Here is a 19,455-nt window from a genome sequence, read left to right on the forward strand (position 1 = left end):
CAATCATCATCCAGCTTGTTTTTCCGTTTTTCAATTTATTATTTATTTTAAACTTTTAAAAAATATACAAATTACAAAAATTATACATAATCAATTTATCGCAAAAAAATAAAAGATACAATGTAGAAAAACAATTATAATTTACATAGAAAGCATGATCTAAACACAGATTTAAATGTCGCGCTTTGGCTGAAAAGTGTGCCGTATTTTTTTAGGTCAACAATAATTTTTGCAATATTCACATTTTTCTGCTTGAAAAATCTTTAAACACTCCATCTAGCCCTTCGGGCTTTACAGAAATCTTTGGATCTAAATGATATTTCATTAAAAGCGGCAAATAAATGTCTAAATTATCCAAATCTTAGAAACTACTTCTGGCTGAACTATTGTTTCTATAAACAACATCATTGCCAAGTTTATCACTTTTAATTTGAGACATTAATTCCATTAAGATCTATGCATGCTTTGTAAGAGCGCTCTAGAAATTGAATGTAGAAAAATATACAAACATCAAAAATTTACAGAAAATAAGCTTTTAATTTAAAGATATTACAAAAAAATAATTGCAGTAAAAAAGCTGTAGAAAGAACGAAAAAATGTTGACCGCCTTTTAAAAATCTAGAAAGCATTTCACAACAATCAGAGTTTGTAATTTTCCCAGAATTTAAGGTTTTGTATCTAAATGAACGGGTTTTCGTTCGAGGCTTATATACAATACAATATTATGAAAGAAATTTCATTATTAAAACTTTAATGCATTTTTAACAGAAGAATAAAATTGTGCATATCAAAAAATATTATCTATAAACCTTCTAATATTTCCAAAATTTTCCAAAAATCTTAGTAAACAAGATTATTTTCACTTTTTCAGAACAAAATTACACCCAAGATCACATAAAGATCATTTTTTTAATTAACGGAGACTCTGATGGGCGGACATCTATAAAAAGCGGAAAGTAGAAAAATGGTAAGCGTAATAATAATGGCATTTGGCTCTACCAGAGAGAAACTATAATTTTTCGAAAAATCTGGCCGACTTTAAAAACTGCATAGAAAGTCTTTCACAAATTGTGTGAAATAGCATTATCTCAATATTTTTGCGCGTTTAAATGTTACGCGAAGTTTCAGAAAGAAAAAAAGCCTTTAAGTACGGTAAGCCTAGAGCCCTCTGTGGATTTCCAGGAGGTTCAACAAAATATTTTACAGTTCAAGCACTGTTAGGATTAAGCCGATTTTCACATGGTTTTCAAAATTATCCTTCTGCTTTGGTTATTTTTTGAATTTTTTATACCCCTATAGTGTTCACATTTTTATATATAACAGCACTCAACCATCTGCTAGGAATCACCTACACATGGAAAAGGGTGTAACGCCCAATAATAACCAGTGTATGGGGCCGGATATATATTTCACTACTACGTGCTGGGCGTTGGTTGTTCTATTTCTTCTTTCGGGTCTTCGTTTTGTTGACCTTTGTACGTCTCAAGATTAATTGCACATTTTAAGTGATTGTACCATCTACAAAGAAATCATCAGAGAGGAGTATACGTTTCCAAACCCTCTAAAAGCTGTTCCAGAAAACACACCCAGAGGTCGCCCATGAAAACGGCTGGAAAATCCAGGAAGGGCCTGTTAAAATTTGGCTTAAACCCAAGGGGGTACCTCAAATATCAGGGAAAATTCCCGGGGATTTCATAAGAAAAATATCCAGGGGGTCTTCCAAAGTTTAAGCTAAAATTCAGGGGAGTTGACTTTGTAAGAATGCCCTACTAAACATTGGGTAAACATTTTTAGACAATCAGAGACAAATAAGACGATCAATCAATCAGAGAGCTGGCGCTTGGCCAACAGGGAAATTGTTATATCAGTGCTAATTGAATTCTTTGAAACATTGATATAGACACCCCTGTGTCACAGATTTGGGCCCCAACAGACAGAAAGATTTGTCACAATTTCGTCCTCGATGGAATAAAATAAACTACAATTTCAGCCCCACTGGTTGCCCCAAATTGACTTTGATTTCACCCACATTCGAAATTCTATGTAAAGAATCGCATACCAAAACAATCCCCACTGGATTCTTGTGATTTTGTACAGAATATAATTTCCATCCCCATTAGGATCTCAATAGAAAATCCCCACTGTGGTAAAAAATTCCACCAGGGCTGTGAGACAGTGGTGTATACAGAGAAGGCATGTGTACTTACAATTTGATTGATTCTTTGTTGTCGGATGCGATGTAATATGAGAATTCTTTTTTGTTGTTTTTGTGTATCTTGATGTAATGTGGATATGGGTTTTCGCTGTCCTCCGCCTAAATTTTATTAGAGATTTTGTTCTTAGATACCATTGCGAACACCAGTATACTTTAGGCGTACAAACTTTCGCGAGGACTAAAAATCGCGAAAATCGCGAAAATCACGACATTTACTTTCGCGAATTTAACGGAAAAATATTTTTTGCGAGCATAAACTTTCGCGAATCAAGACGTAAAATTGAGGATTTTCACATGAAAAATTGCTTAGAGGGACTTAAATACTTCTTGGATTGGCTTAAAACATTTGTCCTTTGACTTATTAGTCTTTTAGTAGGCCACAAAGTGGCATAAACATTACATTTTATTCAAAGTTTGAAGTTTTACAGATTTTCTATTTTGTCAAGAATTTTTCGCGAGCATAAACTTTCCCGAATGGCCCTTCCTAGAATTTTTAAAGACATTTACTTTCGCGAAAAGGGCCAAAATTCGTACACTTAAAGTATCTTTTTATTTTGACACCAAAAAAGTCCCGGTTTACAAAAAATCAATTCTGAAAATCAAAAACGTTCAGTTTTGAATGGTCACGATTTCCGACAATTTAAGATCGCAAATAAATTGCAACGATAAAGGGTTTCAAATTATTCATTATTTAGAATTTATTGGAAGAAAAATATACAACGTACCTGGTTATGAAGGTCAACAGTGTATCCAGGAACGGGTAATGTTTGAAGTGCTTTCGGATCCTGAAAGACGAGTTAGAGTAGTGAAGAAGTTATTGTTATTCGAAAGTGGTACTCAATGGTAGAACTATTCAATGACGTGCGATACATCGAGAACGCTAGATCTACTTTTTTCCGTAAATACTTGTAATGTACAAATTTCAAAAGAAAAATTCCGATCAAAGATGGCGTATATAGTACAGTCCAGGGTAGTAACAGCCATTCCTTCAGAGTACTTAGGTTTCAATAAGAGCAATTAAAATTTCGTTCACGATTACTTTGGAACAAATTTTGTCCAAAAGTCAATTTTTTGGTTCATGTGCGTTCTAGATTTTTTTTCGAGTGATAGACGGGCATCATCTCCAATAGGCCTCTGTTTAGGAATTATTAACATCAATGTCCTAGCTGATCATTAACATATAATAAAGGTATGCTATAAATAATAGCTCACTTGTCTTTTTTTCTGTATATAAAGTGCGAAATTGGACAAGAATATCCATTGCTTTTTGTATTCTTTGTTAGGAGCTTTCCAGTACATCTCACCGTGCATATCTGAAATGTAAAGCAAACAAAATACGTTATAATCATTGCCTTCCAAGCCCAAAGGGCTAGACTCGAGACTCCTGGATGGGAAATGAAGCCACTTATTTCCCATCCATTTCCATCCATTTTTACACAAACGCCGGATTGAAAGTAAAATCCATCGCTAGATTTAAAAAAATGCAGTCCTCAATAACAAGGGAGCCGCTAGATACAATCCGTCGTCATGATTGCGGCGCGTTTTAGGCACGTTCTGGACGGGAAATAAGTGGTTTCACTTTTTCTTGCCAGGGAAAGGTTAGAGGTTCCACTCTAGCCCTTCGGGCTTTAAACTCGACGGTTGCAACCATTGTATTGATCAACTGATCAAAATCTTTTAACCACAAATAATGGAGCGTAATCAAAAAGATTTCAACTACATTTCAATTCATAACTTGTGTGTCTCTTATAAAGTGCGAGCAGATTTGCTACAGGGTCCAGCCCTGAAAATGGCTAAAAATCTAAGCAGCAGTTCTAAGTAGCCCAAAGACAGAAAATTTCTGAAAAAATGGCATAAGAGTACATCCCAGAGACTGTTGTTGGACTTTCTTCAAAAAAATTTCTACATTTTCAGTTTCATCGATGAGAGAGAATACACTTCATTTATTAGTTGGCGGAAACTTGACTGGATAGCTTACCAACTCTGCTAAGAAATCACCCAAAGTCACAGCTATCTATTATAATCAGATTAAATTTCGCGATATGTAGATTTAATTTCGCAAGACAGAGTTTGGAAAATTTCGCGTTGATTTAATTCGCGAATGAAAACAGCTGAAAAATAGCCATTTTTTGCCACAAATGGAGACTTTGGTTAGGAATCTCAAGCGTTTTCGCGAGTTTTAATTTCGCGAAAATGGCAAAAATTCAGAAATTCGTTATTTAATCTCGCGAAAGTTAATCCGATTAAAGTATTTTTTGGACTTGCTTGTATGGTATTTTAAGTTAAATCCATCAGTGAAAAGATTAAATCATACCTGAAGTTGACCCCGAATCTCTTTTCCCGACGTTATTATTCAATTTTTCGTTCACTTTATCTTTCTCCGATGCCACGCCCATTTTGACGGCGCACGAATAACACACCCTTAGCAGGGCATCTGCGTACGATAAATGAGCTTTGTAAGCTGAACATTTTCCACAAACAACCTGTGACGGAAAAGAAAAGTAAAAAAATGACAATTCCCAATTAACGGACTCTTTGTTAATTTCTATGATTTCCCATCCTCCGAACCTTATAGAACTTTTTATCAATTTTTGAAAACACTATCGGTTGTCAAAAGAAAAGTCCTCAACTTTAGTCTAATTTACCATATTTACCATTACCCCACTAATAAGGTAAGAGTATAGTTCTCAAATATAATAAGCATTATCTATTGAAATCAAAATCCAAAAAAGTGAAGGTGTTCAGCTTTCAAATATAGCGCTATACTAGTATATAGTTGGCGGAAAAAAGTAGCTTTAGCAATGCATCAAGTAGAAGTTTTCTCTTAAGGGTTGTTGCACTCAAGCTAACGAGATTATTTTCAGCTTTTTTCAATGATTCAACAACTTTCTGCAATTTTGAAAGTCTTAAAATCATTATTTGCAGAACCTCACAGGCAGCTGGTATCTGGTATAGTTTTTTTTTTTATAAGCAAGTGTATGCCCTTTGGTCAGGCTCGTGTATGCTTAAGTTCTCAAAGCATCCAGGCATAGATTATGCTTATTATATGCTTATGAATCATGCTTATAATTCACCCCAGGCCAAGTTTTAGTGAAATTTTATAAATTTTGTAAAAATTTGTTCAAATTTGGGAGCAGTGATAGCCGTGGAATGTCTTTTTTTACTTGACCTCAACCAAACCATTTAAAACTGATAAAAAATGACAACTTGAAAAATATTTCAGGCTGACACATATGCTTATGTTATGCTTAGGAATTCTACAAATTTGAGCCTTCGTATGCTTATAAGCGTTATGCTTATAAAAAAACATGTATTAAATCACACCATAATAAAGAAAGATGGCTGACAATGTGTATACTAACCCGTCCGCATCCACGACAATGATGTTTCCTGTTTATAAGACCAAACTTGAAAGCACACAGCATGCACATCGAAACGTTATCGTCCTTGACCCATTTGGGTGCTTGTTGACCAATCACAATGCTTCCTTCTTCTTCTCCCATACGAGCTTCGATGTACGTTCCTATGTTTGAAGAAAGGGAGGGGAGAAAGTAAAAATTTAGAAATGGAAATTGATGGATAAATAAATAAAGTGAATCATTAAAAAACAAATCAATAAAATTAATTTTTCGCGATGATAAAGTGTAATGCAAACAAAGAGGAGAGAACGAACGAACGAACGAACGAACGAACGAACGAACGAACGAACGAACGAACGAACGAACGAACGAACGAACGAACGAACGAACGAACGAACGAACGAACGAAATGGTTAAATAACGAAACAGTTAAGTAAACAAGCGTAGGAAATTCACCTCTTTTTCTTTCGAACTCATGGACAGCGTTTCGTATAGAAGACATCCACTCGTTCATCTCGTCTTCATCAGATGCTTGGAAATCCAAAACCTGCCGAACGATAAATATTATCAAATCAAATTCGTATACTTTCTTTGAGTCGAAGGAAACTTAAATTCGACATCCCAATACGTTAAAGTGGGATTTTTTTGCGGATTTCAATATCCGCCGAAAATCAAATCCATTGGAAGTTTTGAGCCTTCCCTGCCAAATATTATTTGATATTAATAGAACGGTTAATCAGCCCCATTTCAATATCTAGTATTTAGTTGAAGAAACAAAATCGTTAAGAAATCTTGAAAATCTCCAAATAGCGTGACCCAAATCTCCTAAATTCGCCTTGAATTCAGGTTCTTTCACTAAATTAAATTTTGGCGAAATTTTTCAAAACGCTGACTCGCGAAAACCAATCTAGAAAAGATTATTTGGCTCACGAAATTTAATACCACTTAAAACTTATCCGATCGGAGTTTCAATTAACCTTTTGTTTTCCTTTGATACTGAATGAATTTTCCGGTAAATCAGGCTCTTCATTCATGATGCACAGATGATGTAAATCCAACCTCTGTCGGACGCGCAGTTTACCGGTCGGCGTTTGTATGCAACATAATAACATGTCATTGAACTAAAAGAAAATACAGCACAAGAATATACATTCGACTCTTTACTAACGCCGTGGAATTGGCTATTTCAGAAAAGAATTTGTACCCCCTATATTGTGGTGATCTTTTTTAAGTAAAGGTCACCCTTTGGATTTTTTTTTCATTTTTTGGCCCACCCTGGATTTTCGACCACCTTTTACTGACCACCCTGGATTTTAAACCTCATCTTACTGACCACCCTGGATTTTTACACTCAAAAAACCAGACTCCCTTGGATTTTTTATTTTCTAGACCGTCATGGGATTTAGTATAAACCTTGTAATCTCTAGCCAACATGTTAAAAAAAAAAAAAAAAACGGGGAAGACTTTTACCCAGCAGAATTTTTCCTCTTCGGTATATAAATAGGCATCAATCAATAACTCTCTCTTTCTGACCAATCTTTTTCCACATTCAATGTCAATACAATGTGAAAAAGCTTGTGAATTAAAATTGATGAGTAAGCAAACGATATCACTCTTATTTAAGAAAAAGGTTTTACAAAACCTTTAATCTTACCAGAATCAGTATCCTTTTGTTTTTGTTTCCAGAACGTGCAGCTAGTTTTGCCAATTCACCTTCCTTCAAAAATTCCTGTAAACGAAGGTAGTTTCGAAAAAAGGATTACTGTGTAGTCAGAAAATCTTACGACAAAAACACTTTTGAGACAAGAAGTTTAAAGGTCTGAAATTTGGTAGAGTTGTTCCTTTGGTTATTCGAAAAAGAAAAGCGGCACTTTTTTGGAAAAATTATTTTTTTAAATTCGATGATCAATAAATAATAAGCTGAAGTAAGCTCAATAAATTAATGATCTAGTCTCTGTTGGATCTTCTATCACTATTGACGAAATTCAGTAGAATATCGACCGGAGGCCCAAAAAACAAACCAAGTAAAACAACGAGAATGGAGTTGGGCAGAGTTTACTCCAATACGACAAGGATTAATGGATTGGCAATAACGCTTTACAGAACTTACCCGACTTGCTAGTACCAGTCCTTCTCGCAAACCTTCAACTATCCGATCTTCAATCTCAAGTAGTCTGGTGAACTTTTTCTGAAAGAATAGAGAAATCATCAAAGTTTAGTTCTCACTTCAGTCATCAGTTTAATAATTCGCTATCAAACTGAGGTCAATGTGCACACACGTACATGTTGATACTATCTAAATAAGTCCTCGACGAATTGAATGATAATCGCAGGTGTGTGGAATTATAGACACTTGGGGACCTTATTCTTATGTTAAACATGGTTAAACTGTTACCGATATTCTGGCAGAAAATTTGAACTTTTGGTAGAGAGTCTCTCCAAAATTGAGATTTGGTTTACCATTCACGAATGAAATTTTCGCTAGGACCTTTTTCCAGAAGTAGAGTTCACTTACATTTTCTTTCATAGAGTTATTCGAACTTTCTGCAGCTTTCGAAATGATCGTTAGTGCCGCTAAAAAGAAGGAGAAAAAGAAAATTGAATAAAAAATCTTGAGTAAAATACCACCCTAGTATAATCAAAATATTCCAGTTTACATGGAAACACCAAACGAGAATAAGCAACACAAAATTTGACAGAAATTCACGGTGTGTAATAATCAGTTCTATTGTTCTCTATCACTTCTGGAATATTACCTCGCGTATCTTTTTGATCGTTTGAATCTTCAGGTAGTCTCTTCAAATAATCTAAAATGAAAAATTTTACCGTGGTCAGTACTTGTCAGAACTTTTCTGAGAAAATAAGTAAAAAAACATCATACATTATGAGACTGTATAGGAGGCTACTGCCCCAAGCCAAAAAGGCAAATGTCAATGAAAGCTGAAAAGAAAAAATTTATGCAATCAAAATTGCTCAGCTCTCTATAACTATTCTGACTCACTTTTTACATATAAAATAATGTCATAGCGAGTTTATGTATCCATGCGCTTTGAAGACAAAAGTGATTTGGAAAAAGCGGCAGTTTGGACCTGCAAAATCGAGGACGGTAAAAGTGCCGATTTTCCGTCTGAAAAATGTGTAAATGTAAAGTTCATTTGAAAAGAAAGTTGACTATACGAACCTGCCAGCAGTAGTTTGTATCTTGGAACTCTTTGTATGGGTTCTAACATGTGATGTTGTAATGATAAATGCTCTGAACGAGGGTCTTTCTGTGATGAAAATCGAACAAAATCGAAACAATGCTTGAAAAATGCACACTGATAGGAAATTTTAACGTAGAAAATCAGAAAAACATATTTTAGTATTTACTTTAGAAAGCTTTCGTACATCTGTTCGATTTGAAAATATTTACCTGCAATTCCTCGACTATGGTGTTGAACTTCGGTGATTTTTTAAGCCAATGACTGAGGGTTGATGTTGCATTGTCGAATTTCTTGACATATTCTTGATATAACTGCATAGTAATGGAAAATGTAAATGGTAGAAAATGAGAAACGATGCACGTCATATCTCTATTGAATGATGAGGTCAACAAAATTTGAATGCCTCCATTTTCAAATCAATAACGCTGGCGTCCTGATTGAAGATATGTAAACCTGCCAAATGAATGATCCAAACTCTACTATGTAAAACTACGTTTTGTGAAAAAATAGTTCTAACCGAACTCAAATTCTAAGAATCACAAGGACGCTTACCAGTAGAAAGGCACCAAGCCTCAGAAATATGTCTCCTATCTGTTCCTTTTCTTCCCTGAAATAGAAAGAGTGAAAGGTAAAAATGATTGGTTTAGCATTTTTTTGGACATAATAGTTCGAACCCCAAGAATACAGTAAATACAATCCTGACCAGAAAGTTTTTCCTTGCGAATCCTTGTTTTTTTGAAGATGTTAGAAGGGGTTTAAAAACGAAAATCTTAATTTAAAAATCAATTTTAGTGTAGAGCTTAGGTAATAGGCTGACAAAAGCATTCTCCAAATTTAATTATCAAATAAACATTATTCAAAATTGAGGATTCAAAGAAGAAGGAGAGACTCCGTAGTGTAGTGGTAGAGCATCCGGCTACGGTGCGCAAGGTTGTGGGTTCCACCCCCAGCCGGGTCATACCAAAGATTACCAAAATAGTACCTGATGCCTCTCTGCCTGATGTTCAGCAATTAAGAGAAGGGTCAAGGGTAAGTGGAGTAATCTAGGGAGAAAGAGTGGCGCCCTCCCCTACCTTCGAGTAGATAGCTATCGGAAGAGGAGCCTTCGGGTCGCCTCCGACTGCGGTCGCAGACTTACTTAATCATAAAGACTGGCCAGTTGATACTGGTGTGGACTAAATAACGAAAGGGTATCTAGATAATACGTACCAGTCTTTTATCCGTTCTTCTATTGCAGGTAAAAGTGTTTTAGTGTGGAATTCGTAGATAGGTTGAAGGAAAGGAAAGATGTCAGCCACCGCTTTATCGGTGATGATGTTAGAGTCTTCTTTAGACGCTTCTATGAATCGTTTGTTGAAAATCTAAGAAAGTGAAAATATGAAAGAAATTACAATACATTTCTCTAACTAAATTGCGACCATGCGAGAAATTTGTACTTAAATGCTTTTGTTATTCAATCCAAAAACAACATACAATGAAAACAATATTTCTTCCTAAAGCTAGAGCTAAGAGCAACAAAACTTGTCTTTTGGCCCCAAAAATCAAACGTGGAAAAAAGGTTTTCGTGTTGATAGATATTGTACCAAAGTATACTGACTCTATTGACTTCATACTGTTAAACTATGGGGAAAGGGAAAGAACCAATCACAATGAAGTTCCAATCAAAATCATACCTGATTCAATAGAAACAACCTTTTGACATACCTAAAAACAAGAAGATTGTAAAACATATATCAGAAGCTGTTTCAAATATGTGACGGTCAGAAATATTTATCACCCAAAATTTTCACGCTTTCGTCAAATTTCGTCGTATATACAGTGGAGTCTCCATAACTCGAACACACACGGGGAAATTGAAATTGTTCTGGGAATTTCGAGTTATATGGAGACTTATTCATAAGACATTGTCAACTAAAGGGACTGCTGGCAAGTGGGTTAAAATTATTTTTGTAATTCGAATCTTTCTCTAATTCGAATAACATTTTTGAAGATCGAATTAAAGATAGTCAATAAGAAAACTTGTTCGAATTAAGGAGACATCTGAGTATTAGAGGTTCGTGTTTTGGAGAATTACGCCCTTACAGTTAAAAGAGTAAAACTAGCAATTAGCTGTCGCTATGAATGCCCCGCCGATAGCAGATATTAGCCCAGAGGAACTTAGTCATGAAGAGAGCAAGGGAATCATAATCAGACTATAAATTGGTGAAATGAGTCTTCATAAAAAGTGCTCAATGTTACTAGAGCTGTTTAAAGTTAAGAAGCACGAGCCGATGCGGTTAAAATTTTCTCAGTAAGATCCATACATAACGAAAGTGTCAATCCAAAAAAAACATGTTTAATCTACCCTTTCTGATGCAAAGTGACTTAAATTAAAACCATTACAGGTTTCGCAACATATTAAGAACTAGAATGATATCAAAGTTGATTTTCTTCAATCACCAGATAAAAATCTAATAAAAATCCCTTTTGAAACCCCAAACATAAGAATGTGTACTGAGAAACTGAAAGTGCTTCCCTTTCATAAAGAATATACATAATGCAAATTAAAAGGTGAATTTGAAAATGAAATTGAATATAATTTCAGTCATTTGATTTGAAATTTAAAAAGTAAGTAACTTTGGACTGGTGGCATACTGTAGATATAATTTATTTGTATCAAAGGTTACTGAAAATTATCTGAAAAACTTTAACAATCTTTATACGTGTTTTTCTGCAAAAAGTTTTCAGTTAGAATAAAATTTCTTCATGGTTACTAAAGATATGAATTTGATAGTTGCTCTCAAAATTGCCAGGGGAATTTTCAGATACCATGTCCTGTTGTAACCACCGTCAACATGGTTAAAAACTTTTCACTTCACAGGTAGGTACAACATTGTGTTTGTATTTTATTGGACGTCTGGTTCTAAAAAGTCAAAAAGTTTGTTCAGTTTTGATTTGAGCAAAGTATACTCCTGCGTTCAACATCAATACGGTACAATGTGCCGTGGTGGTATTAGTAGAGAGAGTGTTCGAGTCTGTTCATAATATGAGGCTGAAAATCTTCGGCGTACATTACATATCGAAGTACCGTTCTGACACAGTGACATAAACAGCATTTTCAAAGTTTGCTTTTTAAGCTTCAATATTGGCGTAAAGAATTATTCACAAAATAGCATCAAATACTTCATAATCCATCGTTTTCGGCTTTTTTTCCGCTTCTGTTTACATTTTTCTGCTCGCTGCTTCCCATGCACAACCATTTTTTTTTGCTGTAACACTGTGCTTCAAATGTCCACGAGAATGAATCAGTTCATGTTAGTCATAGTATATTTTCATTGGCATGTCTCACTCACTAAACCTTTTGTAAGAAACTCGATGTTGGTACCAGTTTTTAGCACGTTTTGGCGCAAGGCTACTCTTTGAAAAATTACTTTCGGCGCATGCAATATCCATATAATTATAGGGTACTCTGGGTTTTGTCTTTCCACCAAAAATTTCAATTTAATTTCCTTCAAAATGAAATCACTATATAGGTAAACAATATGAATTAACGGTCAATTTCCCTTTTGTCTATGCCTTTATAATATCAGCAGGGTTTCGTTAGAGCAGCGCATAACACTCTGTCTGTGTGTGTGTGTGTAACAAACTGTCATTGAAGATGTCCATCGTCCATTCTGACAATTGTATAAGGTTTGATCTAATATCAGTAGTTTGATAGTTATTCATTCAGTGGCAAAAATGTCCCTCAAGTAAATCCAGTTGAGCAAATACGTTAAAAAGATACTAACCAAGCAAAAATAAAATCTTGTGCGCTGTTTGTTGTTTGTGAAAGCTTTTAGCTGTGTGGACTGGCAGTGCAGACGGGAAGCTACCTTCTCTGTCCGTGCATAGCTAGGAAATCAATACAAGTAGCAGCAAAAGAGATATCGCGCGCGAACATTTTTTAACCGCGCGCGGCCCGCTCAGAATCGGACGAAACATGAATATTTTTCTGGCGAGCAGGTCCGCTACGTGAAGCAACAAAAGCCCCTGCGGGGCAATAAAACTTACGCCCTTTCTGTGGTTAGGATTTCAGTCACAATATTGTACAATTTCTTTTTCACTCCTTCCAAATGTGGCTGGAAAAAAAAAAAGTAGATACAAGAAAAATCAAAAAGAACAATTTAAATCTCTTCAGGTATACTTAAGAGAGAAACTACAGCCAAAAAGGTCTTTTTTTAGAGCCGCACATACAGTCGTACTTATTTATGATATAGAAAGAAGGCGTGCCTCTTATGCTGATAAAGCAGAATTAACAATAAGATTTCTCAAAATGTGTGCTCGCGCAGGCAGAGAGGGGGGGATTGTTCTTGTTTTGTTTAAAAAAATATTGTGTAAGCAATAGTAGGAGGTACGTTAAATGATCTCCTTTTTAGAATAGGCTCTTCAAAACGCACAGTCCCCATAAAAATGATACGGTCAACTCTCTCTGTAATTCGAATCTTTTTTATTCGAATGTTTCTGTAATTCGAACTAAAATATTGGTCTCCTCAGCTGGCAAGAGGTTAAAATCATTTTTTGTAATCCGAATCTTTCTCTAATTCGAATAACATTTTTTTAAGATCAAATTAAAGAGAGTCAACTGTAATAAACTCACCAGTTTAGGGATTGGTTCCTCAGTTACTCCACTTTCTTGCGTCTCATCGCCGTCATTTATCGAAAAGTCGGCGTCATCTTCGTCATCGGTCGATTCAAATTCGTCGGAATTCCAACATTCGTCGTCGGACGGCGATGGTGACACGACATCGCTGTTACCGTAAATCGGAATTTCTGTATAAAAACAACAATTTCTTTTGGTGAGAGCTACCAAAAATTTGCAAAGTTTTGGAGAAACAGGCAGTACCTCCATTGACACGCCCAGATATTAATCCGATGAACAAGGGAAAAAGGACAGACAGACAGACAGACAGACAGACAGACAGACAGACAGACAGACAGACAGACAGACGACAGACAGACAGACAGACAGACAGACAGACAGACAGACAGACAGACAGACAGACAGACAGACAGACAGACAGACAGACAGACAGACAGACAGACAGACAGACAGACAGACAGACAGACAGACAGACAGACAGACTCTATATACCTACCTATATCGTGATGGTCTTTTAGTAGTTCTTTGATTTCCACTACGTCCGCATACATATATTTATACATTAAACCTTCTACAAATTTTGTACCCATTTCTATGTGGTGTCATTTGACATGTGCTTTAAAAAAGATCTGATAGGTAATATACAAGTAGTGGATACTCTTTCCACATTTGTACCATACAACTCCACCCCTGTCTCGCAGCCCCGGTGGAACCTTTTCCTCAGTGGGGATAAAAATTTCTATTGAAAACTCAATGGGGATAGAAATTTTTTTGTTTCAAAGTTAAACAAGTGATACTTTTATGGACCTACCTGGTTATGCATTTAACACATATAATTGATATCTACGTCAGCATGACTGTAAACAATCATTCAGAACACAAATAGTGACGATCTATTAAAATTAGTCGCTTATAAAATTAGTCTTATAAAAAAAACATTGAGAAACCAAAATTTCATGCTCTTGAAATATTCTTTCATATTCAAGACTTCGTGAGCAAAAAAACATCTATCTCGTGAAAGAATTGAGTAATTTGGCTAAGATCATTGATGTATGCTTTTTAATAGTGATTCTTATAGAAAAAGATGCGTTTTTTGAGTTGAAAAATTCTTTTTTTTACAAAAATCTGCCTGAGCCATCTTTTACCTACTTTCATGCAAAAAATCTGAAAAATACAATGATCCAATATTTCACATAGTCCAAAAAACCCTTTTTTTAGCCGTTTTTTAGCTGAAATTTACCCAAAAATTTTTTTTCCAAAAATCGAGCTCCGTCATATTCAAGGGTTTATAGTTATGTGCATCTTTGTGCAAAAAATCATAAAGAATGAAAGAGACAATCTCGAGAACAGCTAATACCTAAGTAATTGCTAATGTGCTTGTAGAAAAATATCAAATTTGGCCAGTTTTTCTATAAAAACACGCCAAGCACCCAAAATTTCATTACTAAACACACATATTCTTCAAAAGTAAACCCTCATGGGCAAAAAAACATCTATCTCATAAAAAAATTGAGTAATTTGACTAAGAACATTGATGTATGCTTATTAATAGTGATTCTTATAGATAAACAGGCGTTTTTTGAGCCAACAAAAGTTTTTTGCAAAAATCTGCTTGAGCCATCTTTTACCAATGATGTTAGCATACTTTCATGCAAAAAATCAGAAAAAATTAATGATCCAATTTTTCACAAAGTCCAAAATACCCGTTTTTAGCCGTTTTTTGGCCCAAATTTGCCCAAAAACATTTTTTTTCGAAAATCGGGCTCTTTCAAATTCGAGGGTTTATAGTTATGCATCTTTGTGCAAAAAATCATAAAGAATGAAAGAGCCAATCTCGAGAAAAGCTAATACCTAAGTAATTGATAATGTGCTTATAAAAAAATATCGAATTTGGTCAGTTTTTTTATAAAAACACGCCAAACAACCAAAATTTCCTGTCTAAACACAAATACTCTTAAAAAGTAAGCCCTCATGAGCAAAAAAAAACATCTATCTCATAAAAAAATTGAGTAATTTGACTAAGAACATTGATATATGCTTATTGATAGTGATTCTTATAGATAAACATGCGTTTTTTGAGCCAACAAAATTTTTTTGCAAAAATCTGCTTGAGCCATCTTTTACCAATGGTGTTAGCCTACTTTCATGCAAAAAATCAGAAAAAATTAATGATCCAATTTTTCACAAAGTCCAAAAAACCCGTTTTTTTAGCCGTTTTTTGGCCCAAATTTGCCCAAAAACATTTTCTTTCAAAAATCGGGCTCTGTCACATTTTAGGGTTTATAGTTATGCATCTTTGTGCAAAAAATCATAAAGAATGAAAGAGCCAATCTCGGGAAAAGCTAATACCTAAGTAATTGATAATGTGCTTATAAAAAAATATCGAATTTGGTCAGTTTTTTTATAAAAACACGCCAAACAACCAAAATTTCCTGTCTAAACACAAATACTCTTAAAAAGTAAGCCCTCATGAGCAAAAAAAACATCTATCTCATAAAAAAATTTAGTAATTTGACTAAGAACATTGATATATGCTTATTAATAGTGATTCTTATAGATAAACATGCGTTTTTTGAGCCAACAAAATTTTTTTGCAAAAATCTGCTTGAGCCATCTTTTACCAATGGTGTTAGCCTACTTTCATGCAAAAAATCAGAAAAATTAATGATCCAATTTTTCACAAAGTCCAAAAAACCCGTTTTTTTAGCCGTTTTTTGGCCCAAATTTGCCCAAAAACATTTTCTTTCAAAAATCGGGCTCTGTCACATTTTAGGGTTTATAGTTATGCATCTTTGTGCAAAAAATCATAAAGAATGAAAGAGCCAATCTCGGGAAAAGCTAATACCTAAGTAATTGATAATGTGCTTATAAAAAAATATCGAATTTGGTCAGTTTTTTTATAAAAACACGCCAAACAACCAAAATTTCCTGTCTAAACACAAATACTCTTAAAAAGTAAGCCCTCATGAGCAAAAAAAAACATCTATCTCATAAAAAAATTTAGTAATTTGACTAAGAACATTGATATATGCTTATTAATAGTGATTCTTATAGATAAACATGCGTTTTTTGAGCCAACAAAATTTTTTTGCAAAAATCTGCTTGAGCCATCTTTTACCAATGGTGTTAGCTTACTTTCATGCAAAAAATCAGAAAAAATTAATGATCCAATTTTTCACAAAGTCCAAAAAACCTGTTTTTTAGCCGTTTTTTAGCCCAAAATTTGCCCAAAAAATTTTTTTTTCGAAAATCGGGCTCCGTCACATTTTGGCCACTACCATTTTGCACCTTTGTACCAAAAATCAAAAGATTCCTATCATTCAATCCTGAGAAAAGTTGGTAACGGACGGACGGACGGACAGACGGACGGACGGACGGACGAACACAGGTTAATTTATAGGACCTCCAGGTAGGTCCAAAAATCTTTTGGAGTGCAATTTAATTTTTAAACATTGGATCTCGAATGGGGATGAAATCAAGGTCAAATTCCCAGTGGGGCTGAAATTCCAGGGTATTTTCCAAATGGGAATTTTCGCTAAATTTTCCAGTGGGGGTGGGGTCCCAGCGGGTCTGTGACACAGGGGTGTACAACTAATATCTCATAAAAATAACACTCTCGTGTACTAAATGACAGTTTTGATCAGTTTCTTTTAACTTCCCACTCTTTTATCAATCACTCGATGGAGGACGAGAACTTTTACTTTCTTCGGCTGTGCTTATTTGGAAAAAGTTTTCCATCTAGTATGAAAGTTACGCTAAAGTTTATACTGCCAGTCAGCTTCTGAAACCCTGACAAGCAGTTTTTTGGATCCCTCCCGAGTCTTTTAGCAAAAACCAAACAAAACTTGTATTGGGGTTTCTTAAACTTTCTAAAAAACGAAACTGCAGAAGTTTTGTTCTTTTCTAGAGTCTCCAAGTCAAAACTTCCGTCCTATAATCTGACTGGAAAAACAAATAGGACTTCAACTTGCAGTCTGTGTCTCTCTAAGTATGATATGCTCAAAAACAAAACAAACTTTCCCTTTCTCTTTGAGCAAAAACCAAACAAACGTTGTCTGTAGAGATGCATTATTTTGGCTTTCTCTGGGTTAAGTAAGATTTTTGAAAACAAGAGAATCTCTGAAGTCTTCTTCAAATTATTCCATTCTAAGTTTTCCATAAAACCGTCTGTAAGCCTGGAATATTTTCTGATTCTTTCTAAAAGTATGGTATATTCAAAAACAAAACAAAATTTTCCCCTCACGAATGAACACAGCTTATTTGCACCAGCTTGCTCCTTCATTGTCTAACAAAGTAACTAGTAGTTTGTAATACTTTTATTTACATTCACTCTACGATGTCGTTTCACTGTTTTTAATCATAACAAAATGTATCCATTTTTTGAAATCCCTGCGTGAGAGATTAGCACAGCGCTTTTCTTAAAAAAAAGAGAGCTTTATTTATAGACATATTAGCTAAATACGTAAATTACTTCGTCTACTGAAAATATTCAACCATATTAGATTGGTTCTTTTTGTCACTTCTAACCAAGCTTTCGGAAGAGGAGCCTTCGGGTCGCCTCCGACTGCGGTCGCAGACTTACCTACTTTTACTGGTCACTTCTATTTCACCTCTGAAAACAGAAGCGCACTCAAAGACATTCAAAATTCCATATCAAGCTAATAAAACTAAGACACTTCCCAATTCCAAAGATACAAATTTATCAAACCTAACAACGCGGGGGATTAGGTTCCAATCTTACAGGGTCCTGCCGTCAAAGCGTAAATGCAATGTGTTATAAGCATTCAACCCTTGCAAAAAAAGAAACTCAATCCCTTTCATGAGAAGCTTTAGTTGCTGGGTTTATTGTTGCAAAGAAATAAAGAAAAAAGTAGAGTATTACCTTGCTGTTCACTGAGCCGACGGTCTCTGGCTCCCATTTCATCGGCCAACGACGCTGGAAGGTCCGGTACCGTACGTCTTCTATTAGGGTCATAGGCTGGCTTCTTCTTATCGCTTCCTCCAACCATGCTTTTAGAATACTTTGATTTGTTAAACTTTTGTCTTTTTTCTTTAAGCTGGCGTAATGTGGAGCTCTTTGAGGTGGTGCCACTATTGCTTGGTGTTGCATAATGGTTGGTGGAAGTAGCCGGTGGGGTCTCTGGAGGCTCCGGAGAGGAAGAGTTGCCATCTACAGGTGAGAGGTATTCCTCCTCGGGGTCTTCATACACTTTCGATCCAGTCGGTATCTCGGTATATAGATCATCCGATGTAGGTTGTGGGGTACAGATGTTGACTACCTCGTAAGGTACTGCCTCAGGCATTGAGTCAAAACTTTTTGGTTTCGTGGATTTCTGTTTCAGTTTTGTTTTGTCTTTTTTAGAGTCTTTATTATTTGGGGTGACGCCACCTGAAACTTTATATTCAATATTTATGGTAGTAGCTGATTCACGAGTGTCTGTAGCTGGCTCCTTCTTGTCTGTGGCTGGCTCCCTCTTGTCTGAAGCCTGGTCCTCCTTGACACAATTTTGATCTAAAGACGGTGTATCTGGTACGGGAGGAGACGGGGGTTTTGAGGACGGTTTCGGGAGAACTTTCGGTTTAGTAGCAATAGTCGGCTTCTCGTCGGGTCTAATATTCGGTTTGTCTTCCGACGGGGGTCGCGGTGGTGGTTTAGGTCGTTTCGACTTATGACTTTCAGTTTTACCATTATCACTATCATCAGACTTTTGTTCATTTGCCACCGTAGTGGTGTCACCATTTTTATTAGTATTGAGTTCTTGAAAAATTGACGGTATCGATTTCCGAGGTTTCGGAATAGGTTTTCGTATACCGTGATGATTTTTATCTTCAAAGTTCGTTAAGATTTCTTGAACGGAGATTTGTTTTGCAAGAGCGTGAATGTCTTCGTGTGAACCAACCGCTGTGTATTCTGTAAATTTTTCATCCTCTGTACCGCTGTGATCGCCATTGTCTGAGGGATCTGGACCAGCCAAATTCTAAATGAAAAAAAAAAGATGGAGATATTATCAAATACAAGGTTTTAAATGACAAAACTTAAAAACCTACTGTATGTTACTG

General features: G+C 35.4%; 1 protein-coding gene across 3 annotated transcripts in view; it reads right to left on the minus strand.

The window, feature by feature from the left end:
• Nucleotides 1–1,236: 1,236 nt before the first annotated feature.
• LOC136809742 (FYVE, RhoGEF and PH domain-containing protein 4-like) overlaps nucleotides 1,237–19,455 on the minus strand; it is a 47,477-nt gene continuing 29,258 nt past the window's right edge. For 2 of the 3 annotated variants that reach the window (XM_067066291.1, XM_067066307.1), the window contains 20 exons: nucleotides 18,278–19,373; nucleotides 13,393–13,565; nucleotides 12,807–12,874; nucleotides 10,451–10,481; nucleotides 9,987–10,138; nucleotides 9,330–9,384; nucleotides 8,987–9,088; nucleotides 8,756–8,843; nucleotides 8,331–8,381; nucleotides 8,090–8,148; nucleotides 7,685–7,762; nucleotides 7,229–7,303; nucleotides 6,552–6,695; nucleotides 6,031–6,121; nucleotides 5,578–5,738; nucleotides 4,530–4,698; nucleotides 3,428–3,528; nucleotides 2,941–3,000; nucleotides 2,208–2,314; nucleotides 1,322–1,518 (listed from right to left, as the gene is read on the minus strand). In XM_067066291.1, coding sequence (XP_066922392.1) covers nucleotides 1,416–1,518; nucleotides 2,208–2,314; nucleotides 2,941–3,000; nucleotides 3,428–3,528; nucleotides 4,530–4,698; nucleotides 5,578–5,738; nucleotides 6,031–6,121; nucleotides 6,552–6,695; nucleotides 7,229–7,303; nucleotides 7,685–7,762; nucleotides 8,090–8,148; nucleotides 8,331–8,381; nucleotides 8,756–8,843; nucleotides 8,987–9,088; nucleotides 9,330–9,384; nucleotides 9,987–10,138; nucleotides 10,451–10,481; nucleotides 12,807–12,874; nucleotides 13,393–13,565; nucleotides 18,278–19,373 — 2,964 coding nt within the window. In that variant the 3' untranslated portion in view covers nucleotides 1,322–1,415. Of the gene's footprint in view, nucleotides 1,519–2,207; nucleotides 2,315–2,940; nucleotides 3,001–3,427; nucleotides 3,529–4,529; nucleotides 4,699–5,577; nucleotides 5,739–6,030; nucleotides 6,122–6,551; nucleotides 6,696–7,228; nucleotides 7,304–7,684; nucleotides 7,763–8,089; nucleotides 8,149–8,330; nucleotides 8,382–8,755; nucleotides 8,844–8,986; nucleotides 9,089–9,329; nucleotides 9,385–9,986; nucleotides 10,139–10,450; nucleotides 10,482–12,806; nucleotides 12,875–13,392; nucleotides 13,566–18,277; nucleotides 19,374–19,455 lie in introns of all 3 variants that reach the window. The other variant, XM_067066298.1, reaches the window with a different exon arrangement.

This window comes from Clytia hemisphaerica, unplaced genomic scaffold (genome assembly GCF_902728285.1).
Source record: "Clytia hemisphaerica strain Z4C2 unplaced genomic scaffold, Clytia hemisphaerica genome assembly, whole genome shotgun sequence".
Classification (NCBI taxonomy): domain Eukaryota; kingdom Metazoa; phylum Cnidaria; class Hydrozoa; order Leptothecata; family Clytiidae; genus Clytia; species Clytia hemisphaerica.